The sequence below is a fragment of the Gracilinanus agilis genome, chromosome 6 (assembly GCF_016433145.1).
Source record: "Gracilinanus agilis isolate LMUSP501 chromosome 6, AgileGrace, whole genome shotgun sequence".
Classification (NCBI taxonomy): Eukaryota; Metazoa; Chordata; class Mammalia; order Didelphimorphia; family Didelphidae; genus Gracilinanus; species Gracilinanus agilis.
In genome coordinates, this window is record NC_058135.1 from 113,477,934 (window position 1) to 113,502,500 (window position 24,567).

Genomic DNA, 24,567 nt, shown 5'->3' on the forward strand with positions numbered 1-24,567 from the left:
GAGAGAATGAAAGAGAGAGAGAGAGAGAGAGAGAGAGAGAGAGAGAGAGAGAGAGAGAGAGAGAGAGAAACAGAGAGAGAAAGAAACAGAAAGAGAAAGAGAGAGAGAGAGAGAGACCTGGCCATCCAATCAATCATACTGTGGGTACAGCATCGAAGACCTGGTGGCATGGCGTGGCGGGGCAGGGCATGGAGCGCCCACACTGTGCATAGCTGCTGCTTACTTGATTTTTGCATTGAGTTACCCATCACTTTTCTCCCTGGGGCTGACCTTGGAATCACCTCCCCCGCTGCCGCACTCTCCTTTGTCGTACCACCATTTGTTTTTCAATTTGTCCAACAGGCCTTGTTCATTCAGTTTTAGTACTGCGAGGTTAACCGCATTTCTTGAAACGATAAAACATACTTGTCAGACAGGGTGAGCAAATTTTAGACTTTTTTGTTTGTTTCGTTTTTAATTTTTTTGTTGTTCTTTTTCGTTTTTCGTTTCTTTTTCTTTTTTCTTTTTTTTTTCATTTTTTTTCATTTTTTTTTTTTTGTTGTTGCTTCTGTGGCAACTCTTGTTGCAAAAAAAAGAGGTGGGATACAGGCCACAATGATGAGTAGCATTTTAAGTCTATGGGCTACTAATGGTCTGAATCTTTGGGTAAGGTGGTAGAGCATAACAAAAAGAAAATAAAGGAAAGAGTGCTAATATGGGGAGTTCTATAGTCTACAGCAATGTACTCACATCCACAACAAACAAATAACAGTGTCTTGAATGTGACTCCACTAAAAAAAAAACAAACAACAAAATAGGAATACAAAGAGTTAACTACATAGTAAAGAGATGTGTGCAAAGAAATTCAGAGTGCATTTTTTTTCCTTTCCCCAAAGCATATCCCAGTTTTCAACAGTGAGTGGGTTTTGTTTTTGTTTTTTGTTTTTCTTTTTTTTTTCCAGTTAGTTACTTCTGTTTTTTTTTAAACTGATAGAACTCAGCCATTTTTCTTTTCTTTTTTTTTTCTTTCTCATTTCATAAGCAGAGTATCAGGAGATTGACTCACACAGTTAGCTAGAAATGTGGGGAAAAAAAATCTCAAAAGTAAAAGAAATTTCAAAGAAAAATATGTATTCCTTCAAATCAATATGTTTATACTCCTTTACAAAAAAAGAAGGAAAAAAAAGTATGTTGCAAAACAGAACAGAACAGAACAGAAAAAGAAAACCCTGCTGTAAATATAAAGCAGTATCCAAATGTTTATGAACATTCAGAAACTTTTTTTTTTGTATTTTGTGAATGGGAGTTACCTCATATCCGTATACAAACCATTAGACATTCTTAAAGATACATCAGGGTAGGTGGGATACTATAACAACATTTAGCATATTGTTATACTATTCCACCCACCTTAATGAGGATCCTTTAGGTGTTGCGATGCCATAGCCTTTGGAATCCAAGTTCCCACCAACTTTCATGGTGTCACAGGGTTTTCTTTGCTCGATGTACTCGTTCATGGTGGACTCCAGCAAATAAGCGTACTTTCCTTTCGACTTCCGTACCCGAGCTACTCCTTCTGCTGTAGTCCTCACAAATACAGAAGGCTCGGCACTTCTCATATATGTCCACATTTTATCAAACACAGCAATTTTAGATCTCTGCAGAGAGACAAAGGGGCCCAGATAATCTATTTAAGAAAGTAGTGAAATATACATAGAGAAAATATGAAGACAGTTATTTTCAAGAGTTAGATGGTAGAGAACAGAATGAAACATTATCATGTAATAATTTGCCATCAATGTTAATTCTTCCATTATTGTCAGAAAATTTCTTGCATTGGTGTGTACTCACCATATGGTTTTAATGACATGTGTGAGATGTAAACTGAGTACTTTCCACTAAGTAATCAACCATGGAAAGGTCACTCCGAGTTAAAAAAAAATAAGGAGCAGATGAATTCCTTAGATAACTTCAACAGTGCTATACTGTTCTGGATTCTAAATAATTTTAATTTCATTTGTACTAGAAAAGTGCCTCAGTTATTTAAACTAAATGATAAGTCATGCATGGGGCACATGAACTGCTATCAAAATAGCTTTATTGGTGGAATTGAAAGAACTTGATTGTTAGAAGAGTGATTGGATATAAAATTGAGAAGATTTGATTTTTTTGAGTGATTTCCTGAAGTGGGTAGATTAAATGTTTCTCTGTCCCCTGAAAAATAACTAAAAATTCCATTTTATAGTAATTACATGGATGAAAGAAAACAAAAATAAATTTCCCTTTTCCCCTCCAAATCCCTAATCCCTCTTCTTCGTGATAATCTTTCAAATATCTGAAGACAGCCATGGTCCTCCTCCAAAGTTTTCTCTTCTTCAGCCTAAATATGTCTAAATATGCTTGAACCAACCCTTACATGGCATGAACTTATGGTCCTTCACTATCCTTCTTTCCCTTCCTCAAGATGCTCAACCTCTCATGAATTAACTTTTCATTCCCAAAATGAAGCACACAGTCCTCTAAATGTGGTCTAATAAGAGAAAAAGTACAGCACGACTATTACTATTATATTCTTGGACAGAGCAACTCTTTGCATACACTAAGATTGCTCTAGTTTTCTTGGATTCTATGTTTACAATGTTGACTCATACTGAATTTGCCACTCAATGTGTTTTTAGAAAGTCTGCTTTCCTTTGAGTCTCAGAGAATTGAAAGAAAAGTACAGTGCTTGAATTTGGAAATTGTGATGTTTGCTATTTCTTTTAAGAATCAACATATTTCTAAACAAATGAGGGGGATAGGATGTCACTTCATACCTTCCAGTGAGTGAAAGTGAAAATAAACTAGTTCTTCATAGTAAAAATTCAAGATATAGAAAGATTTACTCATTTTTTATTAGGATTTCACCACTGACCAAAGGCCAGAAACAAAGTAGTCATTAAAATTCAGATTTCATGAAAGGATTAATGTAAAAAATTCAAAATGAGAACCAAATGCCGTTTATTTCTTTATAGGAAGTGAATCCAATTCCATCTTCATAACCAGAGTGGTAGAAATAACTATATGTATGTTTAAAAAATGATATTCTTAAGATCTGGGCAGCCTCATATGTTAGGAAACTATTCTAGAAGAACTCTAGATCCTCTGAGTAGTATGGTAGATTTAATCAATTAATTATTTATATGTCATCAGCTCTAATTTTTTAGCTGAATCATTATGTGATGTATATATCACTCATAGGGTTAGCACCTAACATAGAAATGAATTAGATCATAATGAATGTTACAAACTAGTTATATTGAGAAAATACATGAACTTTATACATAAACATTCAGTATTGAAGTTTCCAAATTAAATCTCTTAGATTTAGCTCTTGTTGGATGTTTAATATTCTGACAACAGACATGTACTCATACACACACATACATATATATTTTATACATACATAACATATACATATATATATGAAAGTATATATGTGGGCATGTGCATTGTGGAAATATATATGTATATATCTGTGTGTGTTTCTCTATAAATATAGACACTAACTTTGAAGTCAGAGGATCTGGTATCATAACAGCTCTAATATCTTTTATATTTCTCCATCTCTAATATAGAATTATTTTAATAGTTTCAGCCTTGATTCTAGTTTCCATTGAATATTCATTGCTCTACCTCTTTGTGAAGGGCAATGATGGTTGGTATATTCCAGTGTTATTGCCAAATTATATCAGAATAATGCCCTGAACTCCAAATCCCAAACCACTCTTTCAACCTCCTAGCTCAAGTATTAAGAATCACTGAATCTCACAACATATTTGTTAGCACAGGTCCATGGCCTAAGGTAACACAAGAACAACAGAACACAAAATTTGAGTGAACATTGAAGGAAGGATAAGATTTCCTTTTTCTTTTATTCAGTATTTTTCAGTCCTGTTTGACTCTTTTTCACACCTTCTGGAATTTTCTTGGCAAAGATACTATCCAGTTGATTTTACAGATGAGGAAACCAAAGCAAATAAGGTTAAATGACTTGCTCAGTGTCACATAGTAGCAAGTGTTTGATATCAGATTTTAATTCAAAAGACAAATTCTTCCTGATTCCAGACCCCACATTTTATCTACTGTTCCATTTATTGTCATACATTTTTACAGAAAGCACATCCATGAGCATGTCTCTGGATATATGTGCTAATGGCTAGATAATTATTTTCTGGGTATAAACAGTTAAATTCAGAATTTATTCTTTGTTCAGTGATTCAATTCAATTCAATAAACATTTATTTGATACCTGTTATGAGCAAACTTGAGGATAAAAGGAAATTCCAAAATGTTTCTTGTCTCAGAGCTTTTTTACCATCCTACTCTTCTGCCTAAATAAAACAACTACTATGCCATTAATACAATTGATCTTACTAGGAGTTAAGAGGAATAATTTGATTTGCTAATTTATCCTATTATGTTAGTCACTTACTTCACTTTAACCTTTCTAGAAGTATTTTTTAAAATATCAAATAACCTATAGAAATCTTTAATTGTTATATTTTCAGGTGTTGTAATCAATCAATTTTTTTTAAAGTCGAAAATGTGAAAAAATTTGGGGACGAGAGATTCAGACTAGGAAGGTCACTTCTGCCTAGAAATAATGCTACCACCATCCCTGTCTGATTTAACTTCCCTAAATTGCTCCTGCTTTTCACAAATGTTTGTATGCTGTGTTTATTGATTAAAGGAAATGGTTTAGATCCTGGGGAAAGAAAAAAAGCCCTAATAACAAAATTTACATCCTCCATTTAGCATTCAAAATCCTTAATACTCATCTAAACTCTCAGATGCTCTTCTATTTTACATGACCCTAACCCATCTCTCAGAACTTTGTATTTCATTGATACTGGCCTCTTTGCTATTCCTCACAGAAGACATGTCATCTCTTGGCTGTCTACATTTACTGGCTTTTGCCCCTATTTGGAATTCTCTCCTTCCTCACTGTTGCTTCCTGATTTCTTCAAAACTCAGCTAAAATCTGATTTTCTTTAGGAAGGCTTTCCAACTCCAATTTAATCTTGTTTTTATTAAAAGTACCTTGAGAGACTGATTTGGGGGTAATAACATAAATTTATTGATTATATCATTTTTATTGGGTAGGCCAGCATTATGACTGATAAAATTATATAGCTTTGGATTGTTCTCTCATGACTAGGGAAAACCCAAGCTGGGTCAGGAAGCTTAATAAATGAATTTTTAGTAGCTCATTATTCAATCCTTCCCTTCAATATCCCATGATAACTTTAATTGTTGATAGCTAATTAAGAGGTATCCCATCAATCTAGATCGTGGGGAACATATACAAAGGAAAAAAAAAAGAACTCTTGTCCTCTACCCAAATTCTGTTAAAAAGGAAGACCTTCCTGGGGATTCCTAATGTCAAGGAAAATGTAAAAAAGCCACAGACTAGATGGTATCTCTGATCCACATCCCAGACAGGAATACAAAGTAAGTCTCCTTAATATACTAGAATTATTACAGTATGTGAAAAATAAATTCTCACAGTTTTAGTGCATTCCCTGTGTTTATCTTGGACAACTGATCCTGTATATGTATATATATATAAACACATATACATATATACATACATACAGATAGATAGATAGATAGATAGATAGATAGATAGATAGATAGATAGATAGATAGATAGATATAAGCTTGATTGTTCAAAATTGTTTGCACATTGTCTTCCCCACTAAACTGCTGGGCACTATTTTCCCTGCAGACATGAGAACAGGAACTATTTTTTCCCACTTCCTGGTGCTTAGTACAATGTTTGGCTGATAGTAGAGCCTTAATAAGTGTGATTGACTGACTGACATAAGAAACATGAAGATGTGCTCTATCACTGCATTCAACATCTAGATCCCAAATAATTCAGGTTCAAAATAGCTGGAAGTCAATTTCGGCCAGCTGCTCCATAAACAATGTTTACTACGTACTAAAATGTAATTCATAAAAGATATTTTTTAAGAATTGGCCCATAACTTCCAAAGATTAAAATCTGTTTGAAGACTAGACCCAAAGGCTAAACTACAAATAATCTTGTATCAACATCATCTCTATTACATTTCCTAGATGCCTTCTTTTTCCTATACAAAGAAACAGCTATCGAATAAGGGAAATTTTACAAGGTAAATTTCCATAGACATGTCTCTATGTCCCTATAATGGAAAAATGGTGTGTATGGAGGAAGGAAGAGAGTTTATGAATCAATTTAACACCAATGATCTGCTTGCGACTAACCAATGAAGGGTTTGAAATAGTCTTTCAAAATCCCCATTTCACAGATGCTATCTCATAGGATCACATGATCATTGCTTATAGACTTAAAAGAGATCTTAGAGATCATGTAACTCAATCACTGATTTACTGATAAGGACACTGAGGCTCAGAGAGGCCAAGTATAGTATTGTGCCCAGTGAAGAACAATTGAAAGAGTTCTTGACTTGGAATCAAAACATCTTGGTTCAATTTCCAGATTTATCATTTAATATTTAAATTTCTAATTTTCTAGTCTATAAAATGGGAATATTTGAACTACTTCATAGAGTTTGATAATTAAATCATTGTCTAAAATTTGAAACATTATCATTATTTAGCAAATTTAAAAATTATTTTGGTTCTTGGATGGTACTAATGGACTGACATTTCCCACAAGTATTTGGAGAGGTTTCTTCTTTCTCCCCAATTCTACAACAGAGGAATTACTACTGCTCTAGCCACCAACTCCTCACACTTTTCTTCTCTCAGCTTCTTCAGACTAAGATGAGATGTGTTTTTTGTCCTGGAGAACTTTTAGTTCTTTGGGAAAATGTTGCAGTGCTAGAGAAAGGCTCTAAAATTCCAATAATGATAACTCCTGTGATAAGAAGATATCTGTCAGGAGCAGCAACAAGAATCAAAGTTTCTATTGTGGAAGAATGTGAGTCTGTTCTCCAATCAGGGAAGGCCAGCAGGGCCATAAAAGTGTTTCAGTGACTGCCAATACATCTCCCTAGTTCACTTGCTATATCTGTGGCCATGTTCTCCCTCTAACAACTACTGTCCATCAATTGTTCCAATTTATTGCTATAGTCACTGATAAGTCTTTTTGAGTTTTCCGGCACCTCAGAATGGATGGCATCAGGTAACTAACTGTCTGACAGAATGAACCTGGGTGGACAAGGGACTGGTTAGGATTCTTTTTTCTTTATTGCTGTTCACTTATATATTGATGTAAGCTTTGAAAAACATTTTGCAAGTCTTAAAGCAGTGTAAAAATCCTGTTAGAAGTAGTAGTTGTAGTATCTCCTGAACTAGCCCATTACATTTTGGAATAGCTGTATTTGCTCGAACATTTTTTTTCCTTATATGAAGCCCAAATTTGCTTCTTTGCAACATTCACCCACTCCTCCTAATTCTGTCCTCTCAAGTAAAAACAGAACACATCTAATTATATAATTTAGCAATTATATAAGTTTGACATTCTAGAAAATGTTTTCATTTAGGATTAAGTTTTTGTTTCACATAAACCTAGCTTTTAGAATAAATATAACTCTTTATAATAAATCTCTATTAAACAACTATTTTCTGATTGATTTCTGTTATAATATCAGGAATTGTATTTTCATAGTCTAAACTAAAAACCATTAAAAAGAATGATGTGATTAGGAAAAAGATGAACCCACAGTAGGATGTGGGATTGGGAGTGCTTTATGTAGAACTTTCAGAACTTAATTTAAACTTTCAGGTCTTTCTCTGTCAATAATATTGCTATAATAATATAGCAGTTATTTATATGTATATAACACTTTTAAAAGCATTTGCTTGACTATGTAGTTCTCTCTTTTGAGTAGTACAAATTTCACTGTCCCGTTTTTCAAGTTGAAATTGTCTCAGAGATATTATTGATATTACTTAATTAACTTGTTCATAGTCATCAGGGCAATAAGAAGCAGAACCTGGACATCTAACTTTAAGTCTACTGCTCTTTAAAAGGTAATCTTTACCCTCCATTATGCATTATTTAAATTTGAAATTCTAGACAATGAACCTAGTTAGGACAAGGGCTACCAGGGCTCATAGGGGTTTAACATAGGCTAAGGCCTTGAGCTGTATTATAAGTGTTATAACAGATTTAAATAATACCACTGGAAACTACTATTCTTGGCGGCCACAGAGTACAATGCCACAGTAGTCCCAATATGTCATGTTGTGCTGCTGAAAGAGGAAAATTCAGTACAAAACACTAAAAATAACTACTGAAAAATAATCCTTATGGGTATTTTTTTTTGTTAAATTTGCACATTGATGAGAATGAAAATATCCATTGCTAAAGTAAAGATTTTCAGTACCATTAATTGTAAGCTGAAAAGAAGGTAGAACATACCACAGAAGCCATCAAGTTCAAACCTTTCATTATATAAAGAAAAATAGACTAAGAGCTTGTGACTTATAAATATGATATCCCCAATATGAGTGAGTGGTGGGATTTGAACCATATCCTCTACCTCCTAATCCTGTATTTTGTCCACTGCAAAAATACTGCCTAATTCCTTTGTATTAAATATTCTCAATTTGAATGCTATCTTGTAGAGGAATCAGAAAAAAGGAATAGCCTTGAAAACCCGACAGAGAAACTTCTGTCTCATGTAGAAAGGAGGAACATCACTGGAAGGTTTTAGCAGGATGAGTGAAATATTTCACATGGACTAGTAGCAGGATGTTAATAAATATAAAAGAAAAAAAGAGACTGGTCAGGTTATTATATTAGAATGATGCCACAGCAATTAATGCATAAAGTGCTAGAAACGATGAGTATATAGAGAAAGTGAGAGATAAAGGAGAAAAAAATCAGATGTGCACATGTGGCAAATACCTGGATGTAGGAAATTAAGTAGATAAAAACCAAAGTGTTTTAATTTGAGGGACTGGATAGATAATATTGTTGCTGCCAGAAGGAGGTTTCAAGAAAGGGAAGTAGTTGGGTGGGTGGAAAGTGATAAATTTTCAACATAATTTCAGACTAAAGGATGTCAAGTGACAGCAATATATAAAATGAAAATACATATTAGATATATTGAAATATGGATTCAGTGGTCATCAGCATAAGGGTGCTTGTTAAAGTCATGAGAATGAATGAATTTTCAGAGAAATGATAGAAAGAGAAATAGAACACTAATCTGAAAGTACAGTTAAAGGACAAGAGGAGCACCAGAATCCAGTATATTAAACATATAAAGAAGTAAATACATTGAAAATAAAAAATTATTCTATGTCATGGAAACCAAAGGAGAACAATTTCACAATAGAGGTTTTTCTGTTATATCAAATCATTCGACATGGTCACAGAGAAGGATGGCGGGGAAAGTTTATTAGAGTAAATGAAAATGAAGTTACCACTGATCTCCAAGTTTTAGTAGAATAATATTATGGAATCTAGATGCTGGTGGTTAAGGAGGCAGTTAGTGAATAGGTATTAAAATAATACATCACTCATACAGAAATGGAAAAATAGATAATTAAAAATCATAGCAGGGACAAGTGGTCTTTTGTCCAAGGTAGAGAAGATCAGGACATATTTGAAGACTAAGGAGAAATCCATGGAGAGAAGAAGACTGAAAATGTTGGAGGTATGAGGTATTAGTATGAGAACCAAGAACCATAGGAAACTTAAAGAATAACTTTCAAGAAGTTAACTTTAGAGAGGATTAACATTTATTTTTCTGAACTTGAAGAGAATTATTGAAATATAGATTTAGGGAAAGGTTTCCTAAAGTCCTAGGGAAGGAAAAACATATTTTTATCAAGTTCATTTTTATGCCTAATTCACTTTTAGCTGCTAAGGATATTGGTACAGGGAAGTCCTAAAGAACATATCTCAATTACTTTTATTAGTGGGAGATCTGGTACCAGTAACTAGATCTCAAAACCCCAGAATTAGAGTCCTTCCAGCCTTAATAATAGAAGCTAAGCAACTGAGAAAGCAAGCAAGCCCATATTAGTACCAGTATCTTAGAAGAGAGGACAATCAAAACTAGTCAAGCATAGGAGAGAGTCATTCCTTTGCCTAGCCCACCAGCCAAGTAAACTGTGATTGGTAGCCACTTGACTTTTCTAATCACTATAGCCCCTGTGTTTCAGCGGGGAGATTGGGACTGGGGGCAGTTCTTTTAAGGAGGCCCATTATTAGAGGGCCTCTATGTCTCTGAACCACAGTCTCTGGTGTCTTCCCACTTTAAGAGTCAATTTATATTTATTTTTCTATTTGTAGTTTAGGCTTGAGGCTATATTATTCTCATTGTCTTGATGGAGAAGAAAGGAATTTTGCAGTTAGTAAATTTATTCTATACCTCACTACCAAGTAATCTTCCCAAAGCACAGCTCTTCCAGATTAATAAAAATTATATCAATACAATCAAAATAGATTCTTTTAATATAATATAAATTAATTTGACCATTTTCAGTAATAATAGTTTATTATACAAGAAAACTCATTCTGCATTTCCTTTTCATGACATGGCAGAAGTATTTCAGTTTGTATTCTAATGAGATGCTTTCTATACAATTATAGTAAGAGTCAAATAAATGAATTAGAATTGTAGGTTTTAAACTACCAAATAACAATCCCAAATACTCCAAACTACGACAGTCCATTGCTTATACAAAAAAGTCCAAACTCCTTAGCGTGTTATTGAAGACCGTCCAAAATTTCACTCCATTCTACTTTTTATCACATCCCATTACTCCCCTGAAAAGAGCTCTGGACAGATTTGACAATTAATATTCTCTGAACATGCCTCATGTTTCCTGCCTCAGTCACTTAGCTTATGTTACTCCCATATGCCTGGGATGTTCTTGTTCTGCTAACAAAAATTCTGTTTTTATTCAAAGCTTAGTTCAAATACCATCTCCTCAATGATCTTTTTCAGTTGAAGACAAGTTTTCTTTTATGCTGAATAATGAGTATTATGGATTTTATTCTTTTGCACTTCATATTATTGTTATTATTATGGGCAGCCAGGTGGCACAGTGGATAATGTGCCAGGCCTGGAGTCAAAAGACCCAAGTGTGTGACCTAACCCTGTTTGCCTTAGTTTCCCCATCTATAAAATTAACTGGGGAAGAAAATGGCAAACCACTGAAGTCTCTTTGCCATGAAAATCCTGAATGAAGTTATAAAGAGTCAGACATGACCAAAATGACATTAGAAACAAGATTAAAGTGAACTGTTAACAGTTTATTTTTATCTGTCCTTCTAGAAAATGAGCTACTTTGGGGTCTTGTTTTTTTCTTCACTTGTTTACTCCCAAACTTATCATTAATGTGCCTCATATGTAACAGATAGTCCATGTTGGTTGAATTAATGAACAAATGGGAGAGTAATTTGGGTAAAGATCACATAATCATATAAGGAAAGGATATAAATTGGATGCATGTTACCCAAATCTATTTATTCTGTAGTTATTAGAACAAGTTATGGAAAATAAAAGGTTTTTATTTGTTTGCTTACTACTTTTATTTTCATTTTCTTTTAAATTTGTCATTATAATTGAAAAGAAGTTTAATTTTTGTTCTAGAGGAGAAAAATATAGTCTGAATAATGTAAGACAGAAATGAATTTGGAGTTCTTTAAAAGTATATGAACACAAAATGATTGGAGGAAATTTAATGGAAAGGGAAGTATCAAGGGTAAAAAAACCTCTAAAATAAATGTATTCAGTCATTCTATCTAGTTTTGGGCCCATTACTATACTAAAACCCATGTCTGACTTAAAGCATTCCTTAATTTTTTCATACTTTCATAATATAATTCAGTGATTCCCAAAGTGGGTGCTACCGCCCCCTGGTGGGTGCTGCAGAGATCCAGGAGAGCAGTGATGGCCACAGGTGCATTTATCTTTCCTATTAATTGCTATTGAAATTTTAAAGAAATTTAATTTCCAGAGGGCTAAGTAATATTTTTTTTCTGGAAAGGGGGCAGTAGGCCAAAAAAGTTTGGGAACCACTGATATAATTCATTCTTTGTCCATGAAATTAATTAATGTTAGATTCATTGAAAGTACTCAGTTATAAAAAGGTTCCTTGTGTAAGGCTTTTCTCTTATAATTATAAAGCTGGAGACATAGCAGGCAAATTCATTTACTTTAAAAATGAAAAGGCATATTTTACTACATGCATATATAATGCAATTTGGTAGGGAAATATCAATTTAAAACCATTGATTGGCAAGTATGTACTATCTTGATTAGAGACCTCACAATTTTAAAATTTTTAATTAATATTTAAATGCTAGCAATACAAAAGTATCTATAGTTCAATTTATTTTATCATCTGGTTGAAGGACTTATTATTCAACCCTCAGCCACTTTAGACAAAATCTATCAGCAAGAGAAATTCAAAATTGGCTCATATTCTATTTAATCTATTTCTCTTGTTTCACTGCATTTTCCCACTAAACAAAGAAAAAAAAGCCCTCCAAAATAATCTATTTAATTAAGATGACCACTTATAAATGATGAGAAAAGGGACATTTTCAACAGCAAAACATTTTTAAAAGCTAATTATTATAATTATGCATTAGAAATAATGAAAATGAAATGATGCCAAGTGTTCATAGATCATATATTTAAAGAAGTTAAAATGACATTCCAAATATTATCTTATTAAGCCTTGGAATGTTTTAGAAAAATAATTATAGATGGATACATTTGTCTGTTTTAATGATGTAAAAACCAAAAGCTAAAGTTATTAAGTGGCTTCTAAAAAATATTTTACCACCCAGTAAATGAGTCAAAGGGTGATCAATGGACTTTTTGGCTTGACAATATCATCTTACCTTCTTTAAATCTCTATGGACTACTACTCTATGGAGGTATTTTGAATCAGTACTATATATTCCACTAAAATTTGCATTTGCTGTATATTATTTTCTTCTTGGCTGGTTATGCCTTTCATCTACTCCCACGTACTTTGATTTTTATGTCTCTTTTCCTTTTCTGATATGTAGTAAATCATAAGATTACAAAGGTATACTATTGGATGCTTAGTTCTCATATACACAATTTGTTGCATTGATTTGTCCAGAAAGAGAGGCAGAGAAATATGAATGTGAATAACGATAATATGAATTAGCACTCAGGAATGAAAAATCTAAGTCTTGATTGGTGATCAGTGGTCTTTTGGAGTCATTCTCTTTTCAAATAAGGTTATTTGATAGATCAAGGTACATTGTTATGTGCTTATGGACAAGATCAAGACATTTGGCTGATGTGTCAATTCAATTTAACAAACTTTTATTAATTCTCCTGTGTAGTAGCTATTGGGAACCATGTGGCATCATGGATAGAGAACTGGCCTTGGAATCAGGAAGACTAAGTAATGCTTCTGGTGTATACTATGGGCAAGTTAATCTCTGGGTGATTCATGCAACTTTCTAAATCTAGAAGTTAGAGATAAGTTATCAGTCTCCTTAGTAGAGGAGATTCCAACATAGCCCAAATTGTAGGTTTATACCACCATCTCTCTAAAAGCTGAAAGGCATTATGATGGGTTCTGGTGATGCAAATATAGATGAACACAGCACAAAGGTTCAGCATTTATAATCATATATATATGTATATATATATATATATATTTATGTGTGTATACTTAAATATCTATATCCATATCTATATACATGCATACACATAAAGAAAAGTATGTGTATGCATGTATATATGTGCCCACACATACATAATTAAGAAATAACCAAACAGTGGGAGTGATAATGTTGAATGTAACTAGATCACTTTGTTATATGTGCAAAGGAATAATCAAGGTCCAGGCAATATTCTATGGGAAATATTAGGGGAGAGAAATTCTTGTCAGATGGGTAAGAGATCAGGAAGGAATTCAAATATGAGGCAATATTTGAGTTAGTTCTCAAAAAATGGTGATGACTTCTTAAATTAGATGTAGTAGTACAATCTGTTGAGGCATAAGAAAAAATGTGAGTAAAAACACAAAAGTGGGAATGGGCAAGATAAGAATTTGGCTGGAACCCAAGTACAAAGAATGAAATACCCCTACTTCCTTGTAGTGTACAAAAAGAGGAATGGTCTAAAATAAAGCTAGAAAGATAAGTGGAAGCTAGATTGAAGAAAGCTTGAAATTCCCATTTGACCACAAATAATTTATTGACATGGAAGCCAAATCAATGTTGCTTAATAAAAGTTAGGCTTGTCTTCAGTTTCAAATCCTAAAGAGAGGGCAAAGAAGGATACGGACTGAAAGGTCAATAGTTTTTGTCCTTAAGAAAGTGAAGACAATAAAAATCCATGTTTCAAAGCATAAAATAATGAGTAGTCAGGGTAGGATGGGAATGGATCCAATGAAGGGAGAATTTTTAGGTGGATTTGGAGATGGCTGAACAATGATATTCCAAAAATGTTGAGTATAGGAGGTAGAGTTCTAATGACACCATTCAGAAATCAATTTCTCTCAACATTTTGAATTGCTGATATAGAAAGTACATTCATAAAATTTTCATGTGACACAAAGTTGCAAAATTTAGTCTGGATGCAAGATTCAAGGTTCAAATTTATTTTGTTAATATATTTTAATTTAATTTATTTAATTTGGAAATAGAAGATTTTAATACCAAATTTAATTTGGTAATAGAAAAAATGAAAATCATTGTTTTTAACAAAGGTCAGTGTTAATGGCATTAATGTTAAGCCTTTCAATTAGGTTAAAACAGTGAAATTCATGAGTATAGGATACTATACAACAATTTATATGAAAATAAAAAGAGCATTCAATTGGGTATGAAATCAATATAAGTATACTAGAGAAATCTCTTATCAAGATCAAACAAAAAGCAATGCAAACAAGTTTCATTTTAATAACATAATGTCCAAAAGCTCAGATAATATCCAGAGAGTCCAGTTCTGGGAGCCAGTTTATCACTGAGAAAGTTAGTTTTCCCAGAAGGCTGAATGGGACCATGAGTAGAACTTACAGGGTGGTAAAATCCAACTCAATAAAAGTATAAATCTGCAATCAATTAAAGTTTCCCAAGAAAGTAACAACATGCAAAGTAGCAAGCTGTCCAATCTAAAAAGTATTCATGGAGAGATGGGATGAACGATCTGTCAGGGATATGATTGGAACACCATCTGAATAGGGAGAAAGGATGGAGCGCATGACCTCTCCTTCCCTTCTAATTCAAAGTTTCTGTGATTTTCAAGTCAACAGACAATGCTCTTTAGACAATGTGGGCAGGACACTCAAACTCAGCTTTCTTAAGAGCAGGAGTACTGCATGTGCCTGCAGATAGAAATGTTATCCCAGCAAAACTGGTTTAGTTGGCAATCAATATGCCTTGATTAAAAGGACTGGAAATCTGTTCAGTTGCAGCTGAGTACATTTTAAAGGGAACAAGGCTGCTAATGACACAATGGGGACAGTATAAGAGACCACCTGCGTAGCTTCCTGTTATAGCCACGACTTGCCTTAGATACTTGACATATCTAGTTCCTAGGCCCTGAAGTTATGTTTTAATATTGCATAGTAGGAAAAAGTTGGAGGAGGAAGGTAGGATAGCACAGGATTTAAATCTGAAATGTTAAGGGTAAGGGCAAGAAAGGAAATGGAGTATGAACTTAAGAATTAAGAGCTAGGATAAAAAGGAGGAGGAAAAAATGGGGAATATCACCTATTAAAAAATCACATTTTTCCTATTCTTGATTTTTCTTTTTTGATCCCTTTTTCAGAGAGATAGTAGTGACTATAGGGTTGTTTTCTCTTTCTTATTCTTTAAAAAAATATTTTAAGCTCATACTTTACATCTTAGAATCAATACAGTGTCTTGGTTCCAGGGCAGATCGGAAAGGACTAGACTTTGGGGGTTAAATGAATTATCCATGGTCTCACAGGAAGGAAAGGTCAGAGATCAGATCTGAACCCATGATCTTCCATCTCTAGGCCTATCTCCCAATCCACTGAGTCATCTAGCTGCCACCTTTATTCTTTGGAGCCAAACCACTACCTGCCTATCTTTTCTTTAGCTAATATTTTCCAGTTTATTCACAGTATATTCTCTTTATTACTACATTTAATCTCTGATAATTTTATAAGGCAACATAAATGTAAGTAACCTCTTTGAGAGCAGCAATCAATCAATCAAAAAGTATGTATTATGCTCCTACTGTGTGCTGCACACTGTGCCACTTGCTGGAGATAGAGGCACAAAGGAATGAATAATCCTTATTGCCATATTCTTATGGGGGAGATTCATATTCTATGATTCATATGGGGGAGCTTAAATTCTAATGAGGGAGATACTTCATAAATGTAAAGTAAAAAAATAAAAAAATACATTGAAAGTACCTAAATCCAAAGTAGTTTGGAAGAGGTTATTAGCATTTAGTAGAGGAGGAATCATTTGCAGAAGATGCCACTTGGTCTACATTTTGAAGGAAGAGAAGAACTCCATCTCACTGAGGTGAGGAAGGAGCCCATACCAGACATATGGAATGGCCAATGCAAAGGTGTGGCATCTCAAGAACGAGTATAAGATGAGGAGCAGAGAAGGTAGTTTGCTTGACTGAAGAAGTCAAGAAATGGAGCAAATATCAAATGAGGCTGGATAAATAGTTTGGAGGCAATTTATGCAAAGCTTTAAAAGATAGTAAGGGAAATATATATTATCATAAAGGTAATAATTCACTAGAGTTGATTGCCAAAGGGAGTCACATGGTCAGAACTGCCCTTAAGGAAAAAGACTTCAGTGACCAAGGCTGAGATGGACATGGAAACTAATTAGGAGGTTGTTGCAATTATGTAGGAGAAAGGTGATAAAAGTCTTGACTGAAATGGGAGCTTTGTGAATGAAGAGAAGGGGTCTGATGCCTGAGATGTAAAGGTAGAAACTTTAATATTTGTCAACTGATTGGATATGTGAAGTGAGGGAAAATGAAGAAGCTAGAATAATGGTAGATTTATGAATCTGGAAAATGGAGAATGATTGTGGTATCTTATCTTTAAAATAGTAAAATTTGGGAAGAGAAGATTTGTGGGAAAAGAGATGAAGTCCTGTTTTGTACTTTTTGAGACCATGATGTCTTCAGGACATTTGGATTTTATTTATCTCTTTAGATTCCTCATAACTGGCAGTGTCTTGTTCAATATATGTTCAAGATGCCTTTATCAAATGAATAAGTGAGTGGATAAATGAACATCCTATAAGGTCTGAATTGAGGTTTAGGCAAAAAATTAAATATATTGAAGTAAATCCAACTAAATAAATGAGAGGTTCCATTGTTTCTTTCCTGTTTAAATATATTTATAAATACTATACTTCTCAAGAATACTTGTTTCTCAACCATGACAATAATACACATTTATAACTGTCCTACCTCCTTTGGGTTGGAGAATATAGAAAAATAAGTGCCCATTGTTCACCTCCAGGTAGAAATTAATAATCAATTTCACCAGCCAGCTTGCTTTTGGCAGTAAATATAGTGGCATTCAAGCAAAATTATCCTCCAGAGCAGTGTCCTCCAACCTATTTAGCAATAACTTTTTATTCAACCTGACACTGTTCAGCTGAAGCTAATAGAAATGCTTTTAGTCATTATTCACATTTAGTAGCAATTCAACATCTAACGCTTCAAAACTGACTATACAAGCATTTGAAGGTAATCTGAATTTTCTATTTTGCTTCTTCAGAGCTCTGGAATGGGCTATTACCATGGCAACTGGTGTGACAAAAATGGCTAGAGACAGGCAGTACTTAAACCAGATAATTTAATTTTTTTTTAAATTGAGCACCAAACCACCTAAAGATCCTGTGTATTTCCTTCCCCTTCAAGACATGATGGATATGGGAATAAAAGGAGGCTTTTGAGATTATGCCAGATTTTTAAATCTTTCTCTCCTTTTTTCCACCTGTCTCCTAGAATAATTATTTGTATAAGGTAATGATATCTTTGAAAAAAGGCTCATCCCTCTACTGCTGTCTGATAATAGTCTAGGGCCACTACAATTGTGGTAAAGCCAAATTCCAAACAAAATCATTGTGAGTTCCGAGGAGAATAGATTTAGAGATATAAAAGATTGTAAAGAACATTTACTCCAACCTGCTCGTTTTAAAGATGAAGAAATTGTAACTCATTAAAGCGAAGTGATTTGCCTGTGACTAAACAGCTAGAAAATGTTAAGGATGAGAACTGAACCCAGGTATTCCTGACTACAACCCATCACTATTAGGTCATGCTGCCTAGTTATTAAATCACCTGTTAAAAATATAGGTGCTATACTCAATTTCATGAATGATCAATATCTATCTGAAGACATCTTCTCCTTACCATCTAATGTTCTAACCAACCGGTTATATGGAGGGTCTGCATTTTCACAAGTTGTTTTTAGAAAGAAGGCTAGGGATTGTACTAAAAAGGATCATAACTAGATTTATTAATAGTTCCTGGGGAAAATTCCAGTGCATTTGGGCCAATGGATTGACGGATACCATCATTCAAGTGTGTGCATGAGGGAGAGAAGAGAGGCAACTTCTAGCAAAGTTGCCATATATCAGAAAGGAACTCATCCTGCCTACAATCCAGTTGCCTTCTATTTTAACTCTGTTCTTGTTCACTCAGTCCTAAGCTCTGTTATTTCTCTCCTGAGATACTACAAAACCATCATGACTTCGTAAATTTGACCTCCTAGACAAAACTCTGTTTCCTCTGTCCTAGTTTTAGCCATCATACTAACACTGGGAAAAGCAAAGAACTTTCCCTATATTTTGCAGACTTCTGGAGAGTAGAATCTTCATAGCTACACTGGGGAACTGTCAGTTACCCCAATCATATTTTCATCTGGAACAGATTTAGCTCACAACACACAGGATACGACATGCCCCTCATTGCCTTCATTTCCTTTTCTATTCATCAGCATGTAGTCAAGATTTTTAGCCATCATGCAGATGTTTATGGATGAGAAAAATCGTGTGCATGCAGAGAAAAAAAAGTGGAATGAATGAGATGTTTCTTCACTGATTTCTTAAGTTTTGTAGCCAAGTTATAAGAAGACAAAAAATATTGAAAATGACCATCTGGAATCTTCAAATTTTGCCTTTTCCCTTGTTATAGAAATTGTTGGAGGTCTGCTGAAATCACCAAAAAGAATATTTGGAATAGCCCCTGTCCTGGAAAAACTTGAGCCAAATTTCCTTTTCATCTGTTAATATTATTTCCCCTTCTTCCTTTATACTTTTTCTAGGTTTTCTAGAACAGGACATAGAATTCTGATGTCAGAGAGAGGGGAAAATGGCAAAAATAAAAGATAATTTTTTACTTTATTCATAGATAACATGTATAACCCGACAGTCCCTGGCTACACAAAATGCTGTTTTCTCAAGGCCTTCACAAAGTTAGTCGCACATTTAAAAATAATTTCCGACCAGAGAGTTGACCTAACTCCAGAAAATAGGCTTAAGGAAGAAGAAAATAAAAATAAACTGATGGATTCCCTAAAATATGTGTAAACATTCTAAACCATTTGGGACATGTGCTTCATGAATGAAAATAATGAAGCAGTATGGTTTAGAAAGAATAAAAATTATAAGCAATTCAGCCAATGTAGGCTTAAGGGGTTTGGAGAGAGAAGTTGCATAAAACATACCATCAATGGCATGTAAGACTATCTCTACTATGATTTGAAGGGAAAAAATACCATAGTAGAAATAATGCTGGATTAGGTATCTGAGACTCTGAAAGTGAATTCTCGCTTTGTTATTCTTTGTGTAATTCAGACAAATCTTCACATGGGCCTTGGTTTCCCTAAGAAAACAGATATTCTCTAAGTTCCCTTCCAAGTGATAAAGCCTAATAATTGTAATTAATTATTATTATAATGAGGATAATAATAATAATTCTTATTATAAGAAGTTTGGTGGCACACTTAAATAGATCTTAGGACCTAAAGTCTGTAAGTCCTGAGTTTAAAATGCCTCAAACTCTTACTGATTGTGTGACCATAGGCAAGTCAGTCTGCTTCAGTTTCAACATGAGTAAAATAAGGATAAAAATAGCCCTCACTTCTAGGTTTATTATGAAAATAAAATGAAATATAGGCAAAGCACTTTGCCAACCATAAGATGATATAAAATTGATAAACATTATTAGTATTAATAACAATAGCTATGTTTTCTATATGCCACTTTATTATTTAAAAGTATGTTATCTCCATTATTATTATCACCAATATTCCTAGCTATAAGGACTACAGATTTTATGATTCCCATTTTGTAGATGAAGAAACTAAGGCCGAGAGTGGTGAGGCAGCACCCCTCTGCTTGCATAGTAGCATGGGTTCCTGACTCCATTTCTATAGCTCTTTTCATTATGACATTGCTGCATTGTGGCATTATGATGAAAGAAACTTAATTGCTATTGAAGGTTTTTTTTTTACAGTTCTAAGAGTTCTTTGAGTCAATGCATGTATATGGATGTATATAGGTCCTCTAGAAATATTATCTAGGAAAACATCCTAGATGTTTCAATTTTTGTCCTATTTTACTGAGAAAAGAAATTGCGAAGATGTGCAACACCCAAAATAGCTTTTTTATAATTGAAAGCCTAATTCTTTCTTAATTATAGGTATGCTACAGTGCCACTATAATTAGTGGAGATCAGCAGTTCTGAAATGAGTCAGACTATCATTTTCTGACTCCCTAAGGAAATTCTGGGCTTTTAGGAGGTTCAGAGAACCCTTGGAAATGAAGATACAGACATTGCCCTCTCAGCATCACTTAAGGGTGATAGACTCATCCTCCATTTGCAGAATTCCACTTAAGACAAGGGGAAGGAAATATGTGTTCATTTGCTGAGAAGCCCCTAAAGAAAGACATCTACATCCATCACATGGGTCTATTCCCACAAGTGGATCTTGAAGCTAGTACCCAGGCATCACTTCCCTCAGTCAGTAATAGTATACAGTAGTCATTTCTGAATTCTCTGCCAAGGAATCTGAAAGCATAGATTTCAACTCGGTAAAAAATATGATGTTTGTAGGAGGAGGAAACATTTGCTATCAGGTCAAGTATTTTTCTCATGGCCTGTGGAAATCATTATTTCTCTACTAATGCAAGGAACCAATTTATAAGTGAGCTTAATTAAAATTGAGAAGAGAGGACTGAGTGTACAGACACCTGGGTTCTATTTTCAGGTGTGCTGGTTGAGTTCTTTCTTACCTTAAATTTTGTTCTTTACCTTTCCCAGGCACTGCTTTTTGTAACTATCCCTGTAGAATGTATAATGTCAATAAATATAACTATTTTATACATGAAACTTTAAATTTTATAGAACACCTCTCTCTATATATATATTTTTTTCATTTGAACCTCATAGCAACCCTCTGAGCTAAGAGCTATTACTTTCCTGATATTTCAGATGAGGAAACTGAGGCTCAAAGAGGTCAGTGACATATCCAGGTGGAGCAGATAGGTATATATTATTATATAGGTGATGGGATTGGATTCCCAAGTCTATTATACCATGCATTTCCATGTTTTAAATTGGTACAATAACCTAACTCCCCATCTTGGTGCAACATTAACATTGCCAGATTTTGCTATAGGTGAGTGTGGGAAAATAACATGGAAAGGGTTGTTAGGAAATAATTTGATTTCTAAGATCCAGAGCATATTAAAGAAAGGAAGTTAAAATGGAAGACCACTCACTTGACTAAAAACAATAAAGAGAAAAAGGGCAAGCAGTATGTGTATGAATGTGTGTGTGTGCTTAAATAACAGATGTTATATCTTTCTTCTCTGTATAATTAGCAGACATGGGTTTTCTAGCAATCTGACAGAAAGACAGAGAATAGAGAGTTTGCCCCCTCAGCTCTATATTCAACCCACTCAAGCCATTTATTCACTGATATCAGACTGGGTTCATGGATGAGCCATCTGCCCGAGGACCAACAGATAATGGTGGTAAAGGTAGGTGTAGGTATGTTTGTCTAACCCCTGGGAGTTTTAATTTCCAGTATTATCACTACTGAGCCCATTGTACTACTGTATTCCATGGACTTTGTAGGGACCAGGGATAACTAAAATCAATTATTCCATGATGGGAAAAGATATGTGAATTAAATGTTTCTGCCCTATTTGATAAAGCTTATGCTATATGTACTTCATAGTTAAAAACAACATATTTCATGAAAGGTTCTATATCTTTTACTATTTGTAATCCATTATCTTTAACATATTGCTAGCATTTTGAATAATAATAATATATTTTTAGCATTTTGTAAGCTAAAGACAAATAACATCTGTATAATATAGAATAGTGGAGTTTCAGAAAAAATGATTATGAGTATCACCCAGAGGGTAATGGGAAGGTATATGATTGATATGAGTAGGCTGAAACATATTACAAACAAAGAAACATAAAAAAAAGGGATTAAGAATATCATTAAAGGAATATTTGAGCAAAAACAAAAAAAAGATTGAAGAATGGAGAGAAGCATGAATAGACTATGATCTCTATCCTGTGAAGAAATATTCATAACAATACTTTTATAAAATCAGATTTGAGTATATTTGTGAGAATTTGAGGAAAGATATATGTGGTCATAATATTTCAGCCAGTATTGTTAGGGTTAAAAGCAGTATTTTTAAAAATTCTTTTGATCATCATGATCAAATTGTAAGACATTAATAGTGTTCATGAAATTGCTCCACAGTGGTCCATGTTATTGCAGCTCTCTCTCTCTCTTTTTTTAAACCTTTACCTTCCGTGTCTTGGAGTCAATACTGTGTATCGGCTCCAAGGCAGAAGAGTGGTAAGGATAGGCAATGAGGGTCAAGTGACTTGTCCAGGGTCACACAGCTGGGAAGTGTCTGAGGCCAGATTTGAACCTAGCACCTCCCATCTCTAGGCTTGGCTCTCAATCCACTGAGCTACCCAGCTGCCCCCTATTGCAGCTCTTTTTGTACAGTCCCTAGTTCATCATCATTCAAAACCAGATACGTCTTTGTGTAATATTCATCCTATTGCTTAATAACTTTATAAAATACTGTGATAAATAATGGTTTAAATTGATAACAAAATGATTCAGTTGTTACCCCAAATTCACCTTGGCAAGTATAATCAGCTGAGGAAGTGATCATGAAATTCTCCTAATAATACTTTGCAAAGCTAAAAGTATAATATAAATTCTAGTAATAATTATACAAAGAACATATTATATATTATTATTATATTATTTTATCCAATATAATCTGGCTAACCAAAACTGTAATGGACTACCTCAATAGAAAAGTAATTCCTGCTCAACAGAAGTCTTCAGAAAGGCTTGAAGTATAGACCTTCTTATAAGTTACATTTTAGGGACAATTCTTTTTTTGGAAGCTATGTTGGATTAGATCAGGGTTTCTTAGTGTTTTTTTTTCTGTGTTGCAGTGAAGTTGATGGGTTCCTCAGAATAATATTTTTAAAGTAAAAAATAAAATACCTAAGATGATGAAGAAAACTAATTATATCAAAATATGATTTCAATTTTGTGAATGAGATGAGATAGAGGTAGGATATAACATACATTCAGATAAGCAAATTTGAAGTTTTTTGAAGGAGAAAACAGTAAAAGTGAGGGTAGTCAAGAGGGGCTTTGTGTGGCATGTAAACTGAGCCTTGAATGAAAAGGAAGCTGCTGAGAGGCAGAGAAGAGGAAAGTAATGAAAAATCCCTAAGCTTGACATAGGGATAAAGATGGAAAGTCCCAAAACAGTGAAATAAAATGGGAAAAGGAATGTGAAGAATGGAGAACAATCAGTAAGCTACTGGAATATAAAGTGAAGGGAACCAGGGAGAATAAGTGGAATAATATGAGGAAATTAAGATTTAAAGGTGCACATGTAGAAGTTAAATCCAGATCCAGGAGGTCACAGAACCATGAAAGGATCTACAAGACCTTCCCCTCTCTGAACTCTAAACTGTTGACTAAGGATTAGACAATATTGAATTTTAGTAGTTTATATGTCCAATACCTCCTTCCCACAATAAAGTGGAAAAAGACTATAATACATACATGATCTAATTCTGAAGCACACTAATATGGGGGGGGAGGAGGTTCCCTTTCATTAGCACACTGTATCCACCAGTCATCCATCTCTCCAGAGAGTTCTTCCTACCCTGGATAACTTACAAGCAAACACTGGTGTGATCCACAGCAAAGTAAGAGAGTAGATTGATAGAGCCAGCAAGGGTGCTCTCTCTCACTGGGACCCTCTAGAGAATGCTCACTAGCTCTCCTGAAACAATAATAATTGTTTATGCTGGAAAGCAAACTCCCAGGCTGGGAAGATAATTGAACACTGAACTATTTGCTCCATATGGCCAAGGAATTAAGGATATGGACCTTTGTACTCTCTGCTAAACTAAAGCTGTCTTGAAATCTTCCAGCTTGAGCCAATATTTTCTGCCAAGAGTACAGACAGTGCTAATGATGAGAAGTGCTAGCATGTTCTTAAAACCCCTATTTCTTAGAAAAATTATGATTACTTTTACTAGCATA

The 24,567-nt window shown here is 34.1% G+C and overlaps 1 protein-coding gene across 3 annotated transcripts in view; it reads right to left on the minus strand.

Annotated features, from left to right (window-relative positions):
- GRIA2 (glutamate ionotropic receptor AMPA type subunit 2) overlaps window positions 1-24,567 on the minus strand; it is a 174,805-nt gene that overhangs the window by 2,707 nt on the left and 147,531 nt on the right. For 2 of the 3 annotated variants that reach the window (XM_044682198.1, XM_044682200.1), the window contains 2 exons: window positions 1,390-1,637; window positions 271-385 (listed from right to left, as the gene is read on the minus strand). In XM_044682198.1, coding sequence (XP_044538133.1) covers window positions 271-385; window positions 1,390-1,637 — 363 coding nt within the window. The remainder of the gene's footprint in view (window positions 1-270; window positions 386-1,389; window positions 1,638-24,567) is intronic. The other variant, XM_044682199.1, reaches the window with a different exon arrangement.